This window comes from Solea solea, chromosome 7 (assembly GCF_958295425.1).
Source record: "Solea solea chromosome 7, fSolSol10.1, whole genome shotgun sequence".
Lineage (NCBI taxonomy): Eukaryota > Metazoa > Chordata > Actinopteri > Pleuronectiformes > Soleidae > Solea > Solea solea.
Window position 1 is genome coordinate 29400175 of NC_081140.1, and position 20489 is coordinate 29420663.

The 20489-nt window shown below is 41.0% G+C and overlaps 1 protein-coding gene and 1 long non-coding RNA gene across 3 annotated transcripts; one reads left to right on the forward strand and one right to left on the reverse strand.

Moving 5' to 3' along the window:
* The first annotated feature begins 965 nt into the window (after positions 1-965).
* Positions 966-20005, forward strand: hnf1ba (HNF1 homeobox Ba). Of its 2 annotated transcripts, XM_058634385.1 has the most exons (10): positions 967-1776; positions 3761-3960; positions 4215-4482; positions 5427-5650; positions 12717-12865; positions 13615-13738; positions 13863-14045; positions 15140-15258; positions 16152-16196; positions 19247-20005. In XM_058634385.1, exons 1-10 carry the CDS (start codon positions 1382-1384, stop codon positions 19265-19267), a joined length of 1728 nt encoding a protein of 575 aa, XP_058490368.1. In that variant the 5' UTR covers positions 967-1381; the 3' UTR covers positions 19268-20005. The 2 variants fall into 2 exon arrangements, with proteins under 2 accessions (XP_058490369.1, XP_058490368.1); XM_058634386.1 differs by lacking the exon at positions 16152-16196 and having other exon boundaries at positions 966-1776.
* LOC131462854 (uncharacterized) lies at positions 6017-13405 on the reverse strand. The gene is made up of 5 exons (XR_009240920.1): positions 12686-13405; positions 11074-11147; positions 9059-9270; positions 8265-8357; positions 6017-6363 (listed from the first exon to the last, which is right to left on the reverse strand). It is a non-coding gene; the product is annotated as an uncharacterized LOC131462854 (long non-coding RNA).
* Positions 20006-20489: the final 484 nt, after the last annotated feature.

Sequence of the window (20489 nt, forward strand, 5' to 3'; positions counted from 1 at the left end):
TTCCATTAATCTGCATCTTCTCATGTGAAAGAAAAATCTGCTGCATTAATCTGAACAATACATTTTGACCAGTTCTAATAAAAACATGACACATTTACATAAAGTCTCATTTGAACTATTTTTCCAACTCATTTTCATCAAATGTACAAACAACTTCCACGTTTTCCCTGAACTTTAAGTGAGAACATGAGGAAGTTTTCTTATTGTTGTGCTTTTATTTACAGACTGTGTCACAGGTGAAAATGTCAGTTTGTTTAACTCCTGCGTGAACTGTCCATCTTTATGGCGCCTTTTCTTTTCTTTTCTTTTCTTTTTTTGTAAATTAGTGAATCTAAGATAAAAGCGCAGCGATTCATTCAGCAATTAAAGGCCACAGGAGACGTAAATGACTTTATTGTGTCGTGTCACTGAGTGCAGATAAGAGTCAGGTGAGGTTTTTAAACCAGTCAACGTTTGGCCCACATTTTCAGCCTCAGCCTCTGTTTTAACTGAGATGTTTATGTTTTAATTATTGAATCGCAATATTATTATATATTATAATAATAATAATAATAATAATAATCATATTTTAATAAGAACTTATGTTAGGTGTAATGTTTAAAATGAGTTTGTCGCTGTTTGACGAGATTATTAAAGAAAAGCAAAACAAAAGCTCATTAACGACAAAACACCATCAACACCTACGTGATGATCTCATTAGTGAGTCATCATCAAGGACATTTACATCACAACAACACACACACACACACACACACAGACACACACATTTAAACACACACACACACACAGACACACAAACACTGAATCTGGAGCAGCGACACAAATATGTGCGCGTTTGTTCTTCCTCAAATGTCTTAAAGGCATAAAATACTCCAGAGTCCGAAGTCCAGGGAAGTTGTGCTGATAAGAGCAGCCAATAAAAGCAGAGAGAGAGAGAGAGAGAGAGAGAGAGAGAGAGACAGAGAGAAAGAGGGGGGGAGACAGAGTGAGAGAGAGAGAGGGAGACAGAGGGAGACAGAGAGCGCAGAGTAAACACATGTTCACGTCCTCGGCCTCCAGTCCGTGCATTTACGTAAGGCAGCATCAGCACAGCCCACTCATTAACATCTTTTATATCCTGGAAGCATCATGGCAAAGCAACGCAGCTCCATCCTGACCTCGTTCAGCAGGGACGAGCACTAAGCAGCAGCAGCAGCAGCAGCAGCAGCAGCAGCTTCTCAGTGCTCAGAGCAGGTGTCATCATCATCATCTTCATCATCATCAGCAGCAGCAGTTGAACCCTCTCATTCCTCAGTCTCTCACTCCTCGCGCTCCGCTGCCGCGCGCACACATGTGTTGACTCCGTCCTCTTCACTTGTTTTTTTTATTTTTTTTTATTTTAATGTTCTCTGAAATGGTTTCGAAGCTGACTTCCCTGCAGCAGGAGCTGCTCAGCGCGCTGCTGGACTCCGGCGTCACCAGGGAGGTTCTGATCCAGGCGCTGGACGACATGGACCCGAATCCGCCGCCGCCGCCGCAGCAGAGCTTTGGAGTAAAACTGGAGAGTTTGTCCATGTCTCCGTCTGCGCCGCAGAGCGCAAAGATGAACGGACAGGACGCGGAGTCCAAGCCCGTGTTTCACACGCTCACCAACGGCCACAGCAAGGCCAAGCTGTCCGGGGACGAGGGCTCCGAGGACGGGGACGACTACGACACCCCACCGATCCTCAAAGAGCTGCAGTCGCTCAACACGGAGGAGGCCGCGGAGCAGAGGGCCGAGGTGGACCGCATGCTCGCGTGAGTTCAACACACTTATTCATATTATTCTGATAGAAAAAGTGTTTAAAAAGTTATTTAAATGTAACAAACGTCACACAAACAAGAAGGTGACAGAAAACACAGCATTATTCGGGATTTATATCGCGTTCAAATGTTAAGTTTCGTTATTTTAAATCTTATTAATTCATCAAATTGATTTTAACTATTACGAAACTTTTTAAAACCCTTATTAAACTCATTTAAAATCATACTAAATGTATCAAAATCGGATTGAATTGACTGAAATCTAACTAAACTAATTTAAACCCAGTTGTAAATCTTATTTAATAGAGTTACTAAATTAACTCTGGAATCTTCAGAGACAAAAAGAAAACAACAGTTTAAAATCACGTTATAATGATTTCCTTCCATGTTTACGTTTTTTTTTTAAATAACCGCCACTGCCTGGTTACTAATTATCCACATGGATTATTATTTCTTTACCTTTGCAAAATATCTATTTATTATTAACTCAATTCTCCTCCTCCACGACGAAGAGACAGGAAACACGGCGGAGAGAGTTTCTGATAACAGTCAAGATATTCCTTTATTATTATTATTATTATTCGTTTATTGTTATAACAATAATTCTTTATGTGTTATTATACATTATATTATATATATTATATTATAATTATATAATAATAATAACACCAATATTAACAATGATAATAATATTTATTATTATTATTATTATTGTTATAAAGGAATTATAATGAATTTAAATAATAACACATTGTTTAATTTACTCAGGCGTCAAAACTCGTTCGTTGCGTTTATTTCTAATTAACGCCACTTAGACGCCACGCGTGTCTGAGTGTGTGTGTGTGTCGTGGACCAAACAGAAGCAGCAGGAAAAAATCAAAACTAACCCACGTGTAGTGAAGTTATTATTAATTTTATTCTATAAATCATCAACTGAAAGACACACAGTGGCGTGTGATTAGAGTGAATGGAGATCTGGTTATTCATTGTCAAACGTTATAAACTAACATCTCCCACTTCAGCCGCGCGCTGAGCTGCAGCAGCAAACACACGCGTGTGTGTGTGTGTGTGTTTTCACACTTTTACTTTTATTAAACTCCTGATGATGATGATGACGCGTGAACGCGGACACATTCATGTGCAGGTTAGAAGAACCCGCAACGCGATTTTGATGCGACATTCACGCGTGGAGTCACGAACACGCGAGGATACAAATACACCTAATTATATGAAAACGAAAAAAACACGAAAATTAGCTTTTAAAGATAAAATACATTCGATTTTAAATGATTATAAAAATCTAAATATTCCTTGTGAATCATTTAAACATTGGATTTTTGTTTTGACTAATTTTTGTGTAAACATTTAAAATAATCTGGTCTAATCTGGTGTTTTTGACACTTTTATGGACTGATATTAAAACCTGACTCATATTTTCTCCTTCTAATGACCAGAAATGTTTCTGTCAACCTGTTTGATTTATTTATGTATTTTTTCAAACTTTTATTTCCTGTATTTTTATGCAGTTCCTTTGAATGCTTTGAGTGAGCACAGCTGAGTTTAATCTGACTGTTTCCAGGCTGAAATCTGAACTGAATACTAAGTCCAAGTTTCTCAACCTGCCTGCTACCCACTTGAACTAACCTTTGAAAATATTTACGGCCCATTGAACGAGCTACAGTGATAAACGACTGCAGGCCTCTGAAAAGCAGTGAAGGAAGAACACGTTCATGAGTGCTGGATAAGAGCATTTATATACACGTATACATATATAACTGTGTAGATTTAGATTTATGTTGGACTAAATAACAACTTTTATTGTAGTTAAAGTAAAATCAGGTGAAACTTTTCCTCTTTCAAGTCTTTTTGTCCGGTGTTTTCTGAGTCACAGGAGTTCAGTTGTTCTGTTTCTGTGTAAAAGCTGAGTGTTTGTCAGTGGTGAAATGACCTGTGTGTGTGTGTGTGTGTGTGTGCACAGCGAGGACCCGTGGCGTGCTGCCCGTATGATCAAAGGTTACATGCAGCAGCACAACATCCCTCAGCGGGAGGTGGTGGACATCACCGGGCTGAACCAGTCTCACCTCTCCCAGCACCTCAACAAAGGCACGCCCATGAAAACACAGAAGCGGGCGGCGCTCTACACCTGGTACGTCAGGAAGCAGCGGGAAATTCTGCGGCGTAAGTTAATATTTGAGTTTCTCAGCGCTCGGCCTCGGCCTCGGCCTGTCGCTCTGTCGCTGGCACAAAACCTGGTGTTTGATGTGGAAATGTGAGCTGAACACAGAACAGTCAGCAGCCTCAGGTGTTTGTCATGAAGCCAACACAGACACAAATAAACATAAATAATAAAGAAAATCACTATTTTATACTTTATTCTGACAGAAAACAGCGTGAAACTACTTTTACTGAACTTACCTGCTCTTGTTTTCCAGAGTTCAATCAGGCGGTGCAAGGTTCTGACAGCGGTATGACGGACAAAGGAAACCACGACCCCGTGTTTTTCTTCCCAGAGTTCAACCCGACGGGTCAGAACATGGGTCAGCCCGGTGAGGAGGTGGGCAGCGAACCTTTGTGCAAGAAAATGAGACGGAACCGCTTCAAGTGGGGGCCAGCGTCGCAGCAGATCCTGTACCAGGCCTACGAGCGACAGAAGAACCCCAGCAAAGAGGAGAGGGAGGCGTTAGTGGAGGAGTGCAACAGGTACACAGAAACAAACACAGTGTGTAACAGGTACACAGAAACAAACACAGTGTGTAACACAAACACAGTGTGTAACAGGGACACACAAACAAACACAGTGTGTAACAGGGACACACAAACAAACACAGTGTGTAACAGGTACACAGAAAGAAACAGTGTGTAACAGGTACACAGAAACAAACACAGTGTGTAACACAAACACAGTGTGTAACAGGTACACAGAAACCAACACAGCGTGTAACAGGTACACAGAAACAAACACAGTGTGTAACAGGTACACAGAAACAAACACAGTGTGTAACAGGGACACGGAAACAAACACAGTGTGTAACAGGTACATTGTCAGAGTTGAATCAGTGGCGGCTGCTGTATACACACACGCTCCCTCAGTCAGGGTCTGATAGTTTTGTCTGTTTTCAGACTAATAACGTTACATTGTTTCTGTTCATGAAGAACAAAATCATCAGTGAAAGTGACGTACCGCAGCTTTAATATATAACATGAAAGCAGGACGAGAATAATGTTACATATTAACCTTTGACATTTTTTTAACTTCCAGGTCAAACTTTTATAAAACATTAAAAATATTCACTCTTCCGAGTTAAAAACATTTCCCATGATGCCGCGCTGCCTGCTCTTGTTGATGAACTCTCTCAATCCAATGATTAAAAAACAAAAACATGAACAATTCTGAGGTTAAATCACCACCACAAACATCCTCATACATTAATGGGCGTGGCTTTATCTGTGAGTTTGAGGGGTCATTGTGATTTTTGTGTGAAGTGTGGATGATCACATGACTATGATCACATGAGTGTGATCACATTGAATGGACCAGACTCTCTACCATCAGACTAAGTTTCATCCGGATCGGACCCAGATTACAGGTTTGGCGTTAAATGAAATGTAACATGGTTTAAACAGTGAGTGTTTGTGTCCTGCAGGGCGGAGTGTATCCAGAGGGGCGTGTCTCCCTCGAAGGCTCAGGGCCTGGGCTCTAACCTGGTGACTGAAGTGCGCGTCTATAACTGGTTCGCTAACCGTCGTAAAGAAGAAGCGTTCAGGCAGAAACTGGCCATGGACGCCATCAGTGTCCCGACACACAGCCTCAACTCTCTGCTGTCACACAGCTCGCCACATCATCCTCAGACCAGCGTCTCGCCGCCCAGTAAGAACACAAGCACACTCTCACCCTCGTCAGGGAACTACGGTGGCCCCCACAGACCAGAAAACACAGTCATCTCTGTCTTTCACAACTCTCTCTTTATCGTTCTTCTTCTTCGTCATCTCTATGTGGGCGGAGCCTTTCTTCTCCGCTCGTGCAGTGTGATTTTATAAACTCTGGCTGGTTTGTAGAAACGTGACAGCACAAGGATTATTATTTTTAATCTGAAGAGATTATCGATCACGATCAAACACAGTGGGAGTGAATCTTCACCACGGCTCGATATCAACATGAATGATGGGTTGAGAGTCGTGTTGTGCGGTGATTGCGTTGATGTTTCCAGGGTGAAGTCAAGGTGTGTGTGTGTGTGTGTGTGTGTGTGTGTGTGAGTGAGTGAAACTGTTGTGAGTGTGATGTGATCAGAGGAGACAAGTGATCAATGAGCGTGAGTGAGTGAGCTGAGCAAATGCCATTGTTATTCTGAGCTTTGAAAACAGCAGCAGAACAATCCACATTGTACCTGTAATCTCCACCTCAAAGTCAGCCTGCAGAAGCTGTGACACAAAGGCCAAGTGGTCCTGTGACAGGACAGGGTCAGACCGGGGTCAGGGAGGAGGGGGGCGGAGTCAGACACCATCACCTCCACCTCCACCGTGATGATGACGTCATCGTCGTCACCTCCACAGTCACTGCTCTGCTTTAGCTTAATAATCACTCTGAGTTTGTAAAAACAAAACTGTGTTACACTCTCACCCTCAACTGCTGTTTGCACCGAGCAGCAGCAGCAGCAGCAGCAGCATAAGCAGCAGCAGCAGTAAGAGCAGCAGCAGCAGTAACACTGTCGCTCTCTTTCTTCATGTTCAGAGAAAACAAAGTGTTTGCTCTTTTATTTTTGGATAAACTTTAATATAAACTTTTATAAAAACTTTAATATAAACCTTTATAAAAACTTTAATATAAACTTTTATAAAAACTTTAATATAAACTTTTATAAAAACTTTAATATAAACTTTTATAAAATTTTTAATATCAACTTTAATATAAACTGGTCCACTTTTACTCCTCATGTGTGTGAGCGGCTCCCAAACACCTGACCAGACCCTGACCTCAGGTTGCAGAGCGGTCAGTGGAGATAAGAAGAAGGAGATGAGAGCGCTCTGCTGCTGTGCTGCTGTGCTGCTGTGCTGCTGCTTACATGACGTCCTGCGGTCTCCTGCCCTCAGCATCAGCTGTTGGTCAGCCTGCAGGACGTGTCCCTGCGTTGCCGGGACACGGCCTCTATTATTCACGCTTAACACACAATTAAAACCCTCTGCTACTACATCTCCCCGCGCTCCTGGGCCCTCTCCTCTCTATACTCGGCCTCAGCGGGGGGCCCCATTGTCTGCGGTGTATTAGAGGACTGCACTGACTGTAACCCGGGTTCATTTGTCTCTGCTGGGCCTGAAGGAGGCGGAGCTTCAACTCTTTATGAGAGCGAGTGAAGCTGCAGAGTCCGAGCAGACTCGGAGCAGCAGGAGCTGTCCACGAGGTATGAGCTCTTTTCTGACCAGACAGGACTGATGAGCCCCCCCGCCCCCCCCCCCCACCACCACCACACACACACACACACACATGCAGGCACGCACGCACACACGCACTCTCCTGCTGCACCTTCAGGTCACTCCAGGGTCACATCAGAGAAACTCGGGGAGTTTTTATTGATTCTGTCTCGCTCTGCTGGTCCGTGTGTCCGTTTGTCCTCACATGGACGGACGCTCAAACACTGGGACATGTGAGATTTGGTTTTTATGAGCAGACTCATGTGAGGACTCACCTGTACCCGTGTTTACTGAGCACCAACATTAGAAACACAGCCACTGTGTATCTGTACAAGTCTGAGTACTTTTACTTGACAAGACTGAGTACTTTTACTTTGACAAAAATCCCATTTCACGCACTGAGACTTAGCTTTTTACTTCACTGTGTGAAGATGTTTAAGGATGATTTAGGAGCAAGTAAGTCAAGGATTCTATTTCATTCACACTTAAGTCTAGATTAAACTTTATAAGCCTTGGTTTATACATTTTAAGATTGAGATTGTACTTACTATAAAAACATGAATGAATCTTAAAACCACTTTACTCTGTAACAACAGTGTCGCGTAACCAGTTCACTCACACCCACTGTTACCACAGTTTCCTATAATCTCATGAATGACATGGGATTATTTTAAGAACGAGAGACACAAACTCTTTAGAGGAATAATGCACATTCACACCCGAGTTTGACCTTTGACCTTTGATGAAGGTGAGCTTTGACGTCTCCACTGTGAAATACAGCTGACGTCGGTGAAGTTACATTCAGGCTCTGAAGCTCGGTCGTTCTGCACGTTACTAAACCAGCAGAGTCACAAGTTCCTGATCTGACACAGCAGCGGGGGGGCGGGCACACACACACACACACACACACACAGAGAGGACATGTCCCTCAGAGACACAAAGCAGAGGCTGCAAACGTCCTGCAGAGACACAGGAGGTCTGTCTTATGCAGCAGCTCGACAAAGAGCGCAGCCTCAGGTTGTGGAGGCCGGCTTTGATTTTACATGAGTCACACAGAGAGAAGAAGAGTTTCAAACCTGCTCAAGATCTTCACTCCCACTCCCACCATCCTCCTCCTCCTCCTGCTCCTCCTCCTCCTCCTGAGGACAGATCCTGGCTTTTCTGTGGAGCTGTGTTCACACAGAGCAGAAACACATTTGTCCTCAGTGACTCAGCCTCAGTTTAAGGTTCCTGAACCAGACCAGACCAGGTTTTAACCGTTCTCTTGTGTCCTGACCAACATTAGACCTGTTGGTCTGAACAGTTAAAGTACATGTGTGTGTGAGCAGTTAATGACTTTTTTTCGTCATAACGTTTAAGACTTTTACTTTACTTATGTATCAACTTAAGTCATTTTCTGATAATAAATCTACTTCAGTTTAAGTTAAATTAAAGTAAAAGTATTAAAAAAGGGCGGAGTCAGGATTGAGTCATGGTGGCTCAGTGGTAGGGCCAGTTGTCTTTTGTGGGTTCAATTCCCGGCTCTGCTCGTCTACATGTGTCCTTGAGCAAAGACACTGAAGCTCATGCTGCAGCGTGTGAATGGGTTATGAAAGACGTGTGAATGGGTGAAAACTGTAGAGTAAAGCAGCTCATCAAGACTAAGAAAATACAGACCATAATACCAACTCTTCTTCTGCTGATTTCATTTGGTAGTAACGAGAGTCATTTGTACTTGTCAGTGTTACTTTTGCAACACTGAGTGTGAAGTCATGGAAAACGACTTCTCTGTAACTCTGTAACACTCCAGATAATCTGTCCCTGTCTGTGTGTGTGTGTGTGTGTCTGTGTGGTTGTAATCTGGGCTGAGTGTGCAGAAACAAAGCTGAACCTGAACAACATCCTCTCTTCTTCTTCTTCTTCTTCTTCTTCTTCTTCTCTCCCGGTGACACTGAGATAACGGCCTTTTTATGAGCGCGTGCTGTTGTGTGTCAGCGGGGGTCATGAGTCCAGCGGAGCTCCATTGTTGTGTGTGTGTGTTTACAAGACTCGCTGCAGCGGAGCGAGGACGCGTCCGTGTCCCACGACACAATGTCCCCGCGTCTGCGGGACAAACAAAATGGAGGCGGGTACTTTAGAGGGTGAATTATGGACGAGTGAGTCTCAGGAATCTGTGTTTAAATCACTGAGGGAGAAGAAGTGGGATGTCATTATATACAGTGCACACACACACACATACAGTGTGTATATATATATATACATGATATAGATTGATATATGAATATTTTCTTTTTTATGTGAAAGTTAATTTCACATCTTTTTTGACAGCGTCAGCTTTAATTGACTGAAACTTGACATTTTTTTCCTGACATTTTATTTCACAAAATAATTAATTAACTGCTAAAATCAATCAATCAATCAGTGGATAGATAGATTGATTTATTGATTTGTATAAAAGTGCAAAGACAATTTAAACACATTTTGGACCAAAAACTATAAAAGTATTATTAATTTAACTACATGTGACGTGATCTTATTTAAAAGCTTAAACTCGGACTGAGATTTAATTACATGGACTTTTTTTGCGGTTTTCCTTTTAAAAAAGATGATTTATTTTTATATAAAAGCTAAAAAACATTAGAATCAGTGATTTAAATGCATTGCGTCCTGTGTCGTCTTCTATCAGTTTAAGGCTTAACTGAGATTATTAGATTAGAACAGTTTACTATAACATGTACAATGCAGATTGTTTGTTTTTATATAACAACTATAAAAGCAATCTTATTTTTATTCATATTTTTCTTATTCAGAGGTTTTAATTTGGACTGAGATAAACTTTAAATGGACATTTTCTTTTGCAGTTTTCTTACAATTATTAACCAAAAATTAAATGAGAAGATATAAAACTCATTTGTCGCCTCTGAACACAGCTGAGATAAGTTTTAATAACTCAAAAGTGCGGCATCTTATGTCACGTATGTTTATTTCTCTTTAATGTAAAGGCTTTAACTTGGACTACATTTTATCTATAACATGAGTTAACTTAAACATGTACAAATGCAGATGTTTTGTTTTATGTACAATTTAAAGAATCCTTTAAATGTCTGTGGACAAAGCTGTGGTTGCTCTAAATGATTTAAATGCACAGCCTCTCATTTAAAGTAGAAGTGAATCCATACATTCATGCATTCATACGTTCACACAAAGGATTTTCATTATCAACACGTGTTTGCTTTCCCTGACACCTGCAGCAAATATCTGCAAACACATCCTGTTCCACTTTACACCAGTGACAAGAAATCAATTAGGACCTCCCCCCCAGAATGATTGTGTGTATATATATATATATATATATATATATATATATATATATATACATATATATGTATATATATATACACACACACAGCAGTGCCTCTGCACAGGCTGTCACTGCAGGGTCAGGGACGAAGGCCTCGCTCTGAGGAGATCTGAGATCTGAGAGCAAACACCGTCTGTCTCTGCACTGTCACTGTGTGTGTGTGTGTGTGTGTGTGTGTGAGGGGGGGTTCCTCTCTGAGAACACAGGATAAGAATGTGTTTGACATTGCTTGTAATTGTGTAATGTTGACTCTGGTCAGAGGCAAACACTCGTTTGATTGTCGCTTGTTTGGAGCTCAGACTTTTTCTCTCAGCCTTAAAAAAAAATAAAAAAAAGAGAGAAACAAACGCAAAGTCTAGACGTGGGATTAAGTGACGGCACTAAAAGAACATGAACATGATGCAGAAACTTTCAAGGCCATAAACTCAAGAATTAAACCAGGATTAACTTTAAAAAGACATTTAAAACATTAATAAAATAGGACATGCAGGAGTTTGACCTGTTGACCTCTTCATTAAGGTGTGGTCTGACCTCTGTCTTCTCACCTGTTTCTTTGTGGAGTTTGACCCACTTTTATCTTCTGCTGTTGCTTCTTTAATGAAGTTTGAATCACATTTTTCTAGAAAAAAGGGAACAAAACAACAACGACTCAGTTTAAACATGTAATGTTTGAATTCACAGTTTAAGTGAATTGTGTTTGTGGAATAATAAGCAGGAAAGCTTGGTTCAGTGTTGTCTCATATTCTGACTTCTGAATTATATGAAATGAAATGTTAATTGTTTCCATCTTCAAGGATAAATCAAGATTAAATCAAATAAATGATAAAAATACATTTACATTTAGGCCACATGTAAAACACTTTGATAGAAAAAAAGACAGATTTGTGAGATTAAAGACAGAATTTAGACTTATTTCTAGAATTTATATTATTTATGAAACTTTTACAGAACGACCTGAAAGTTTTTACTGCAGCAGTGACAGCAGCAGCAGCAGCAGTGACAGTAACAGCAGCAGTGACAGTAACAGCAGCAGCACCAGTAACAGCAGCAGCAGTGACAGTAACAGCAGCAGCAGCAGCAGTGACAGTAACAGCAGCAGTGACAGTAACAGCAGCAGCAGCAGTGACAGTAACAGCAGCAGCAGCAGTGACAGTAACAGCAGCAGCAGTGTCAGTAACAGCAGCGACAGTAGCAGCAGCAGCAGCGACAGTAACAGCAGCAGCAGCAGTGACAGCAACAGCAGCGACAGTAACAGCAGCAGCAGCGACAGTAACAGCAGCAGCAGCAGTGACAGTAACAGCAGCAACAGTGACAGTAACAGCAGCAGCGACAGTAACAGCAGCAGCAGCAGTGACAGTAACAGCAGCAGCAGCGACAGTAACAGCAGCAGCAGCAGTGACAGTAACAGCAGCAGCAGTGACAGTAACAGCACTGACAGCAGCAGCAGCAGTGTCAGTAGCAGCAGCAGCAGTGACAGTAACAGCAGCAGCAGCAGTGACAGTAACAGCAGCAGCAGTGTCAGTAACAGCAGCGACAGTAGCAGCAGCAGCAGCGACAGTAACAGCAGCAGCAGCGACAGTAACAGCAGTGACAGTAACAGCAGCAGCAGTGACAGTAACAGCAGCAGTGACAGTAACAGCAGCAGCAGTGACAGTAACAGCAGCAGCAGCAGTGACAGTAACAGCAGCAGCAGCGACAGTAACAGCAGCAGCAGCGACAGTAACAGCAGCAGCAGCAGTGACAGTAACAGCAGTGTTACTGCAGTGTAAAGTAAAACTGTTTTCTAAGTAAAGCAAAGAAAACAGGTGAAACTCTGTGTTCGTCCACATGAAGTGTTTTCATGGTTTATTTGGCAGCAGTCAAATGTTTTTTTTTTGGTCCGAGTGGAAAAATCTCAAAACTCCACCCTCGTGTTTACAAAACTGTGATGTCATAGCTCCGCCTCCCTCACGCTCTTGTGTTCGTTTGCTCTTTTTCTCGTCACGACTTTTATTTTCCTGTCTTTCTTCATTCTGTCTCTGTTTCATTGCAAAGTTTACTAATGAAAATAAAGCTTTAGTGTGTTTCTGGAGCAGCGTTACAGCGCCACATACAGGCCTGACATGTGTACTGCAGACATTTGCTGAAATCATGTCATGTTGACCGTTAAAAACTTACCTCTCTCTCTCTCTGTGTGTGTGTGTGTCAGTGCGTTACAGCCAGGGCGAGGTCTCGTCCTCCGCTGCCATCAGTCATCACACTGGTAACTCCATGGCAACCAGCCAGTCAGTGCTTCAGCAGGTGTCTCCGGGCGGACTGGACCACGGACACAGTCTACTGTCACCTGACGCCAAGATGGTGAGTGAGTGAACACAGCTGGACATGGGCGTCCTCAGATTAGATAAGAGTCAGTGTGAGCTCAGGTCCAGATTCTGACATTGTGCTGCAGTGTGTGGAGGTGCAGGGTGGTGGCGCTGTGGCGTCAGTCAGACAGTAAAGCAGACAAAGAAAGCCTCTGTTCCTCATAGATTCAGGTGCAGCAGGTGGAGAAATGACGCCAGCGTTAGATTTGGCTCAGTGTCTGGTTTCTCCGCCTCTGCCCTCGTCTAATATTTGATCAGTGACGAGGAAACGTTTGATGTTTACAAATCACACTGACTCTTTTAATGTGATTTTTAAATGTAGCTGTGGAGCAGAAACTTCCTCAGTCGTCTAAAACACTTCCACGTTTAGGAGCAGCTTCATGTGAACACAGTCACACTCTGTAATATCAGGGCTGCCATCATTTAAATCATCGTCAAATGTAAAGTCATTGGAACTCATTTGACATTAAAAAAAACGATAAACAAATGAATTCATTTAACATAAATGTTATTTTTAGAAAGATTTGGGTCAAATATTTACATTCATTTAAACGTTTCCAGAAGATTTTCCTGCCAAAATGGCGGGGTAAACAAACTCCTCCAATTTTTTTTTTTACCTGGATTTTGTTGAGGTTAAAAACAGTTTGAATGTGTGTGTGTGTGTTTTATGTTCTTAGATGAGATGTTTCCTCTCTATATCTTTAATAAACTGATGAAACTCTTCCCTCCTCTGTGCGTGTGTAGATCTCTGGTTCAGGTGGAGGTCTTCCTCCCGTCAGTACTCTGACAAACATCCACAGCTCTCACCATCACCAGCAGACACAGAACCTCATCATGCCTCTGTCTGGAGTCATGGCCATCGCTCAGAGTCAGTCCTTCTCTCTCTCTCTCTATCATCATCATCATCATCATACACAGAATTATAATAAAGACTGAAGAGGAAGAAGAAGAAGAAGAAGCTGAATGACTGAGTGTTGTTTTGTTGTGACCAGGTCTAAACACGTCGCAGTCTCAGTCGGTGCCGGTGATCAACAGCGTGGCAGGAAGTCTGGCGGCGCTGCAGCCGGTCCAGTTCTCCCAGCAGCTGCACAGTCCACACCAGCAGAGTCTGATGCAGCAGTCGTCGAGTCACATGAGCCAGCAGCCGTTCATGGCCACAGTCACACACTCACACAGTCAGTATAACACACACGCACACACACACACACACACAGTCAGTATAACACACACACACACAGTAACACACTCACACAGTCAGTATAACACACACACACACACACACACTCACACAGTCAGTATAACACACACACACACACACACAGTCAGTATAACACACACACACTCTCACAGTCAGTACAACACACACACAGTCAGTATGACACACACACACACAGTCAGTATAACACACACACACTCACACACACACACAGTCAGTATGACACACACACACACACACACACAGTCAGTATAACACACACACACACACACACACACTCTCACAGTCAGTACAACACACACACAGTCAGTATGACACACACACACACACAGTCAGTATAACACACACACACACACAGTAACACACACACACACACAGTCAGTATGACACGCACACAGTCACACACACACACACACACACACACACACACACACACACACACACACTATTTTAACTCAGGTTTACTCACTGAATCCTCCACCCTCACATTACATCGTGCTACAGTTAACCAGAGCAGTAAAATCACATGTTCAGCACAAACACGACTCTCTACAGAGTGTCAGGAACCCTGATCACAGACGACTCATCTCATCTTTATAAAGTCTGTAAAAACATTTACAAAAGTCCTTTATTCCCTCTGAACACTGCACATGATTTAATCTGTCATTCTTTTAACAGTGTTTCTTGTTATACTGTCTTTACTTTGTGAGTGTGGAAGTGTCTGGAGAGGTTGAACATACTGTGTTTTATTGTTGCATCTATAACACTCACATTTAACACACAGTGTGTCGTTTCTGCCACTAGGGGTCCCTCTCTCTCTCTCTCTCAATCAAAATAATAACAAACAATGACCTCTGCTGCTCTGTTAACATCAGAGGTCAGAGGTCGGTTAGTTAGGACAAAATATGAATGAGTTTCATGTTTAAATATAATATTAGAGAGAAGAAGAAGTTTGTTTTGTTACTGGACGTCAAAGCTTAACTTATATAACCTCTGTTTTAGTATATACTGTATATATGAACACATAATAAGAAGTTCTCTTTTCTTTGACAGTGTATCCTCACAAGCAGGAGCCGCCACAATATTCTCACCCGTCGCGCTTTTCCTCGGCCATGGTGGTGACAGACGCCAACAGCATCAGCACGCTCAGCTCCATGTCGTCCAGCAAGGCGGTCAGTCCTTCACAAATCACCCTGTCACACATTCACCCTGTAATACCATCACACATTCACCCTGTCACACCATCACCCTGTAATACCATCACACATTCACCCTGTCACACCATCAAACATTCACTCTGTCACACCATCACCCTGTAATACTATCACACATTCACCCTGTCACAAATCACCCTGTAATACCATCACACATTCACAAATCACCCTGTCACACCATCACACATTCACCCTGTAATACCATCACACATTCACCGTCACACCATCAAACATTCACTCTGTCACACCATCACCCTGTAATACCATCACACATTCAGCCTGTCACACCATCACACATTCACCCTGTCACACCATCAAACATTCACTCTGTCACACCATCACCCTGTAATACTATCACACATTCACCCTGTCACACCATCACCCTGTAATACCATCACACATTCACAAATCACCCTGTCACACATCACACATTCACCCTGTAATACCATCACACATTCACCCTGTCACACCATCAAACATTCACTCTGTCACACCATCACCCTGTAATACCATGACACATTCACCCTGTAATACCGTCACACATTCACAAATCACCCTGTCACACCATCACACAAATCACCCTGTCACACCATCACACATTCACCCTGTCACAACCATCACACATTCACCCTGTCACAACCATCACACATTCACCCTGTCACTGCTGATTTAAAAAAAAAACTTCATCCAAATCAGTTCTAAATGTAGTTTTTGTCTAATTTTTACAACTGATTCATTAAATCTACACACACACACACAGACAGACTCACAGACAGACTCACACACACACTGATGACAGCAGAGAAGAGAAGTGTGTGTTTTATGATTGTGTTTAATCTCTGTCACATTAGGAGTCTCCTGTAAACAAGATGGTGCAGCTTGGGGGTCTGTCCTGGGTAAATACACTTTATTAGTTCAGTCACTAACTTTGAAATCAACACAACTGCACACAAATCTATGTTGTTATTCTATAACTGCACACAAATCTATGTTGTTATTCTATAACTGCACACAAATCTATGTTGTTATTCTATAACTGCACACAAATCTATGTTGTTAATCTATAACTGAACACAAATCTATGTTTTTATTCTATAACTGCACACAAATCTATGTTTATATTCTATAACTGCACACAAATCTATGTTTTTATTCTATAACTGCACACAAATCTATGTTGTTATTCTATAACTGCACACAAATCTATGTTTTTATTCTATAACTGCACACAAATCTATGTTGTTATTCTATAACTGAACACAAATCTATGTTGTTATTCTATAACTGCACACAAATCTATGTTGTTATTCTATAACTGAACACAAATCTATGTTGTTATTCTATAACTGCACACAAATCTATGTTTTTATTCTATAACTGCACACAAATCTGTTTTTATTCTATAACTGCACACAAATCTATGCTTTTATTCTATAACTGCACACAAATCTATGCTTTTATTCTATAACTGCACACAAATCTATGTTGTTATTCTATAACTGCACACAAATCTATGTTGTTATTCTATAACTGAACACAAATCTATGTTGTTATTCTATAACTGCACACAAATCTATGTTTTTATTCTATAACTGCACACAAATCTATGTTGTTATTCTATAACTGCACACAAATCTATGTTGTTATTCTATAACTGCACACAAATCTATGTTTTTATTCTATAACTGAACACAAATCTATGTTGTTATTCTATAACTGCACACAAATCTATGTTTTTATTCTAGTTTGTTCTGTTTCTGCTGCTGCTCACGTGTTAGTTTGCGTTCATTTAAATTATTTAACTTCAGACAAACAAAGACATGTCACGATCAGTGGATGTGATAAAGGACAGAATAAAAACACATCTTACAAAATCTGAGGCAAACATGTCAGAGACTCACATTAAGACCTGGAGACTCACACTCAGACTCAGAGACTCAGACTCAGACTCAGAGACTCAGACTCAGAGAGAGTGGAGTGAGGTCTCATCCATCAGCCGCTCTCTGATGCTGAACCTCCTCTCACTCTATCAGTGAGATCAGGAAATGAGCTTCTCCTGATCCTCGTGTCCTCCACATCGCGTCTCTCTCTCTCTTTTCTAAAGTAATTACAGCTCTTCCTCTTTCCGACTCTGTGGCCTGAAACGTCCAGCGCGCTGTTTTCACACACTCACTTTCCCACGCTGAGGCCGCTCAGCTCTGACTGACGGACGCACGGACGCACGTGTGCTCAGAACAGTGAACGCAGGTTTATCACAGTCTGTCAAACAAACACGGAATTAGTAAAAACTCTGTGTTTATCCAACTTTTCTTTAAATCATTTCATAAAAACCACGTCTTCATGGCGCCGCGGGTTAAATATACGACTATAATGACTTTTGTTGCTGCTCAGGTTTTTTTTGAACTTTAGAGTAAATTTAGTCGTGTGTTTTCAAACCTGAGGATAAATGACGTCATTGTTGGAAATAAAAGTTAATGTTAAACCTGTTTTTATACAGAATAGTATATTCAAACAATATTTTAAATAATAATAAGAAAATATCAGTTTTGTTTGTCGAAACGTCAAAAAAAAAACCAAAATAAACAGTTTAAAATAATTAAAGACCAACAGAAAAGACAGTTTTCACATTTAAAAACCTGGAAATGTGAAATAAAAGAGACAAAAAATGGCTCATTAATCAGGTTTTTATGTCATGAATAATGAATAAATGAAAAGTTGTGAAAGAACAAAAGTATAAAATAAGAGAACATGTGTATTTAGAGAAGAATCAGCCGCTCAGGTATTTTCTCTTATCAGGACGAGTCGGCGTTGCTCTCATGACTCAGCATTTTTTTTATAACACTCACTGTTTACCCACAAGCCTTCACTCTACCTGCTCACCTGTGACTCGGGCTATTACCTGCGCTGGCTCGCTCTTATCAGGCCGAGCTGTTTGCTGTTTGCTGGCCGCGGGGTCGCGGCGGGGTCACGGCGGGGTCACGGCGGGGTCACCGGCCTCCACACGCTGAGACGCAGGGAAAGAAGTACATTCCACAAACAATCTGAAAGAGAGAGCGAGGGTTTGAATGTAAAGGAGGTTTTCAGGATGAGGAATGTGTTTGGTCAGGTGTGGCAGGCACACGAGGGATTAACAGATTAACAGAGCCAGATTAACAGAGCGAGAAGAAGAAGTGAAGCCATTTACTGACAGAAGAGATCGTTTTAAAACACAAAAAGTGTTTGTGCAGTTTCTCTTTAATTCATTACAACTTCTGTTACATCAGAGAAACTGCTTTTAAAATAACTAAATATACGGCAATTGTTTTAGCAATTGAATAAAATCTATAAATCTAAGAGCGGAGACGTGAAACCGACTTTCTCTGATCAGGAAATAATCAACAACACGCGGATTTTCTTTAATAAAACACGTTGAAGCTTCAAAATATCTAAAAATCTCATAGAAAAAGAAGAGAAAACTTGTGTCATGAGCTAATATTTGTCTATTTTGTTGTTTTGTTTGTCAAACCTGTGAAATGATCATCAAATGTCTTTGTTTTTGTCCTCAAACACAAAATGATTGAGTTTGAATGATTTCTTTGTTTTTATGGAGCAAAGAAAACAGAAAATATTCAACACTTAAGAATAATATTATTTAAAATCTGAAAGTACAGATGAAAACAGCAGACTGGAAAAAAACAGACCATAAATGTTCAATTATTGCTTATTTAATGAAAGTATTTAAAGACATAACAATGAATCCTTAGTATAATTATCAGACTACAGTATATGTACAGTATAATCTAAGGTTGTAATTCATCTATTATTATTATTATTTTCTTGATTAATAGATGAATTTGATCTTTAAAATGTCAGAAAATGTTGATGAGTTCAGTTTGAATGATTTCTTTGTTTTTATGGAGCAAAGACAACGGAGAATATTCACATTTGTCCCTGTGTGTCTTCACAGTGTCCTCTTCAGGCCTGGTGAGAGCATCCTCCACTTCCTCGCTGCCCGGCAACCGGAGCACATTTTTCCACCCCCCTCGCCGCGGTAACCGTGGCAATGCTTAATCACCAGCTAACAGCGCGCGGGCGGCGACGAAGAGTTGGTCAACAAACAGGAGGGAGTTAAAGAGACAGGACTCAAACACATGATCAACTAAGGACCAATCATTTCAACACAGTATTCACTCTTTCATCAAGTCTCCGCCCACTTTTACTTTTTTAAAGTCTTTTTTTTCAAAAAAGGAACAAAAACTAAAAACTGCTGGTGAACGAGTGAACGTGAGAGAACGTGAGTGAATGAGTGAACCACGCTGTGATTGTGTGTGTGTGTGTGTGTGAGACAATCAGACATTAACCTGTACTCACCAGGCTTTAAAGGAGTCTTCCATGTTTTTTTCTCTGCGAGTGTCAGTGCAGGTGACAGGGACGTCCACGCCGTGTCCACGCCGTGTCCACGCCGTGTCCACGCCGTGTCCACTCTGTGTAAACTGTGATTGATGAAAGACAATCTTGTGACAATCTTGAAAGAAGGACTATGCAAACATACACCGTGCTTTTATTTTGTAGAGCTGGATTCTGCACAATCAGTGACGTCACACCCACACACACACACACACACACACACACACGAACACACAAACACAAAGCTCTGGAAACAATGAAGAAATCACATTTGACTATTTTCCAGGTGTCATTATTTAAAATAAAATCTATATTTCTATTTTGTTCTATTAAACACTGATGATTTTTAACCAAAAACAAAGAATTCATTTGCTGAAAATGAAAACAGGTCAAAGGTCAGACTCAGACTATAAGAATAAAACCATTTAAAGACTTTATAATTATTTTTAAACAACAAAAGCTGTAAATATTAATGATCTGTGAAGACCGAACTTTTTAAAGTAAAATAAGTTTTATTTCTGTGTCTTATTAAGATTTTGCAGTTTATTTTATGGTAATTCAAATGAATTAATTAAAGTCAACTGTAAAAACTTAACAAGTCAGAGTTGGATATTTGTGCAGATCTTCACTTAAAACAGTTTTTTGGTTAAATTAGTTGTTGGTTTTGGATTAAAAAACTTGTTTCAGATGTTTATTCTGATTTTACAGAGAGAAGGAACTTATTAAATAGAGTAAGATGAGAACGTGAGACTGAGATGGAAACATCTGCAGCAGCTGATCTGAGAAAAGCTTTGAGTGCTTTC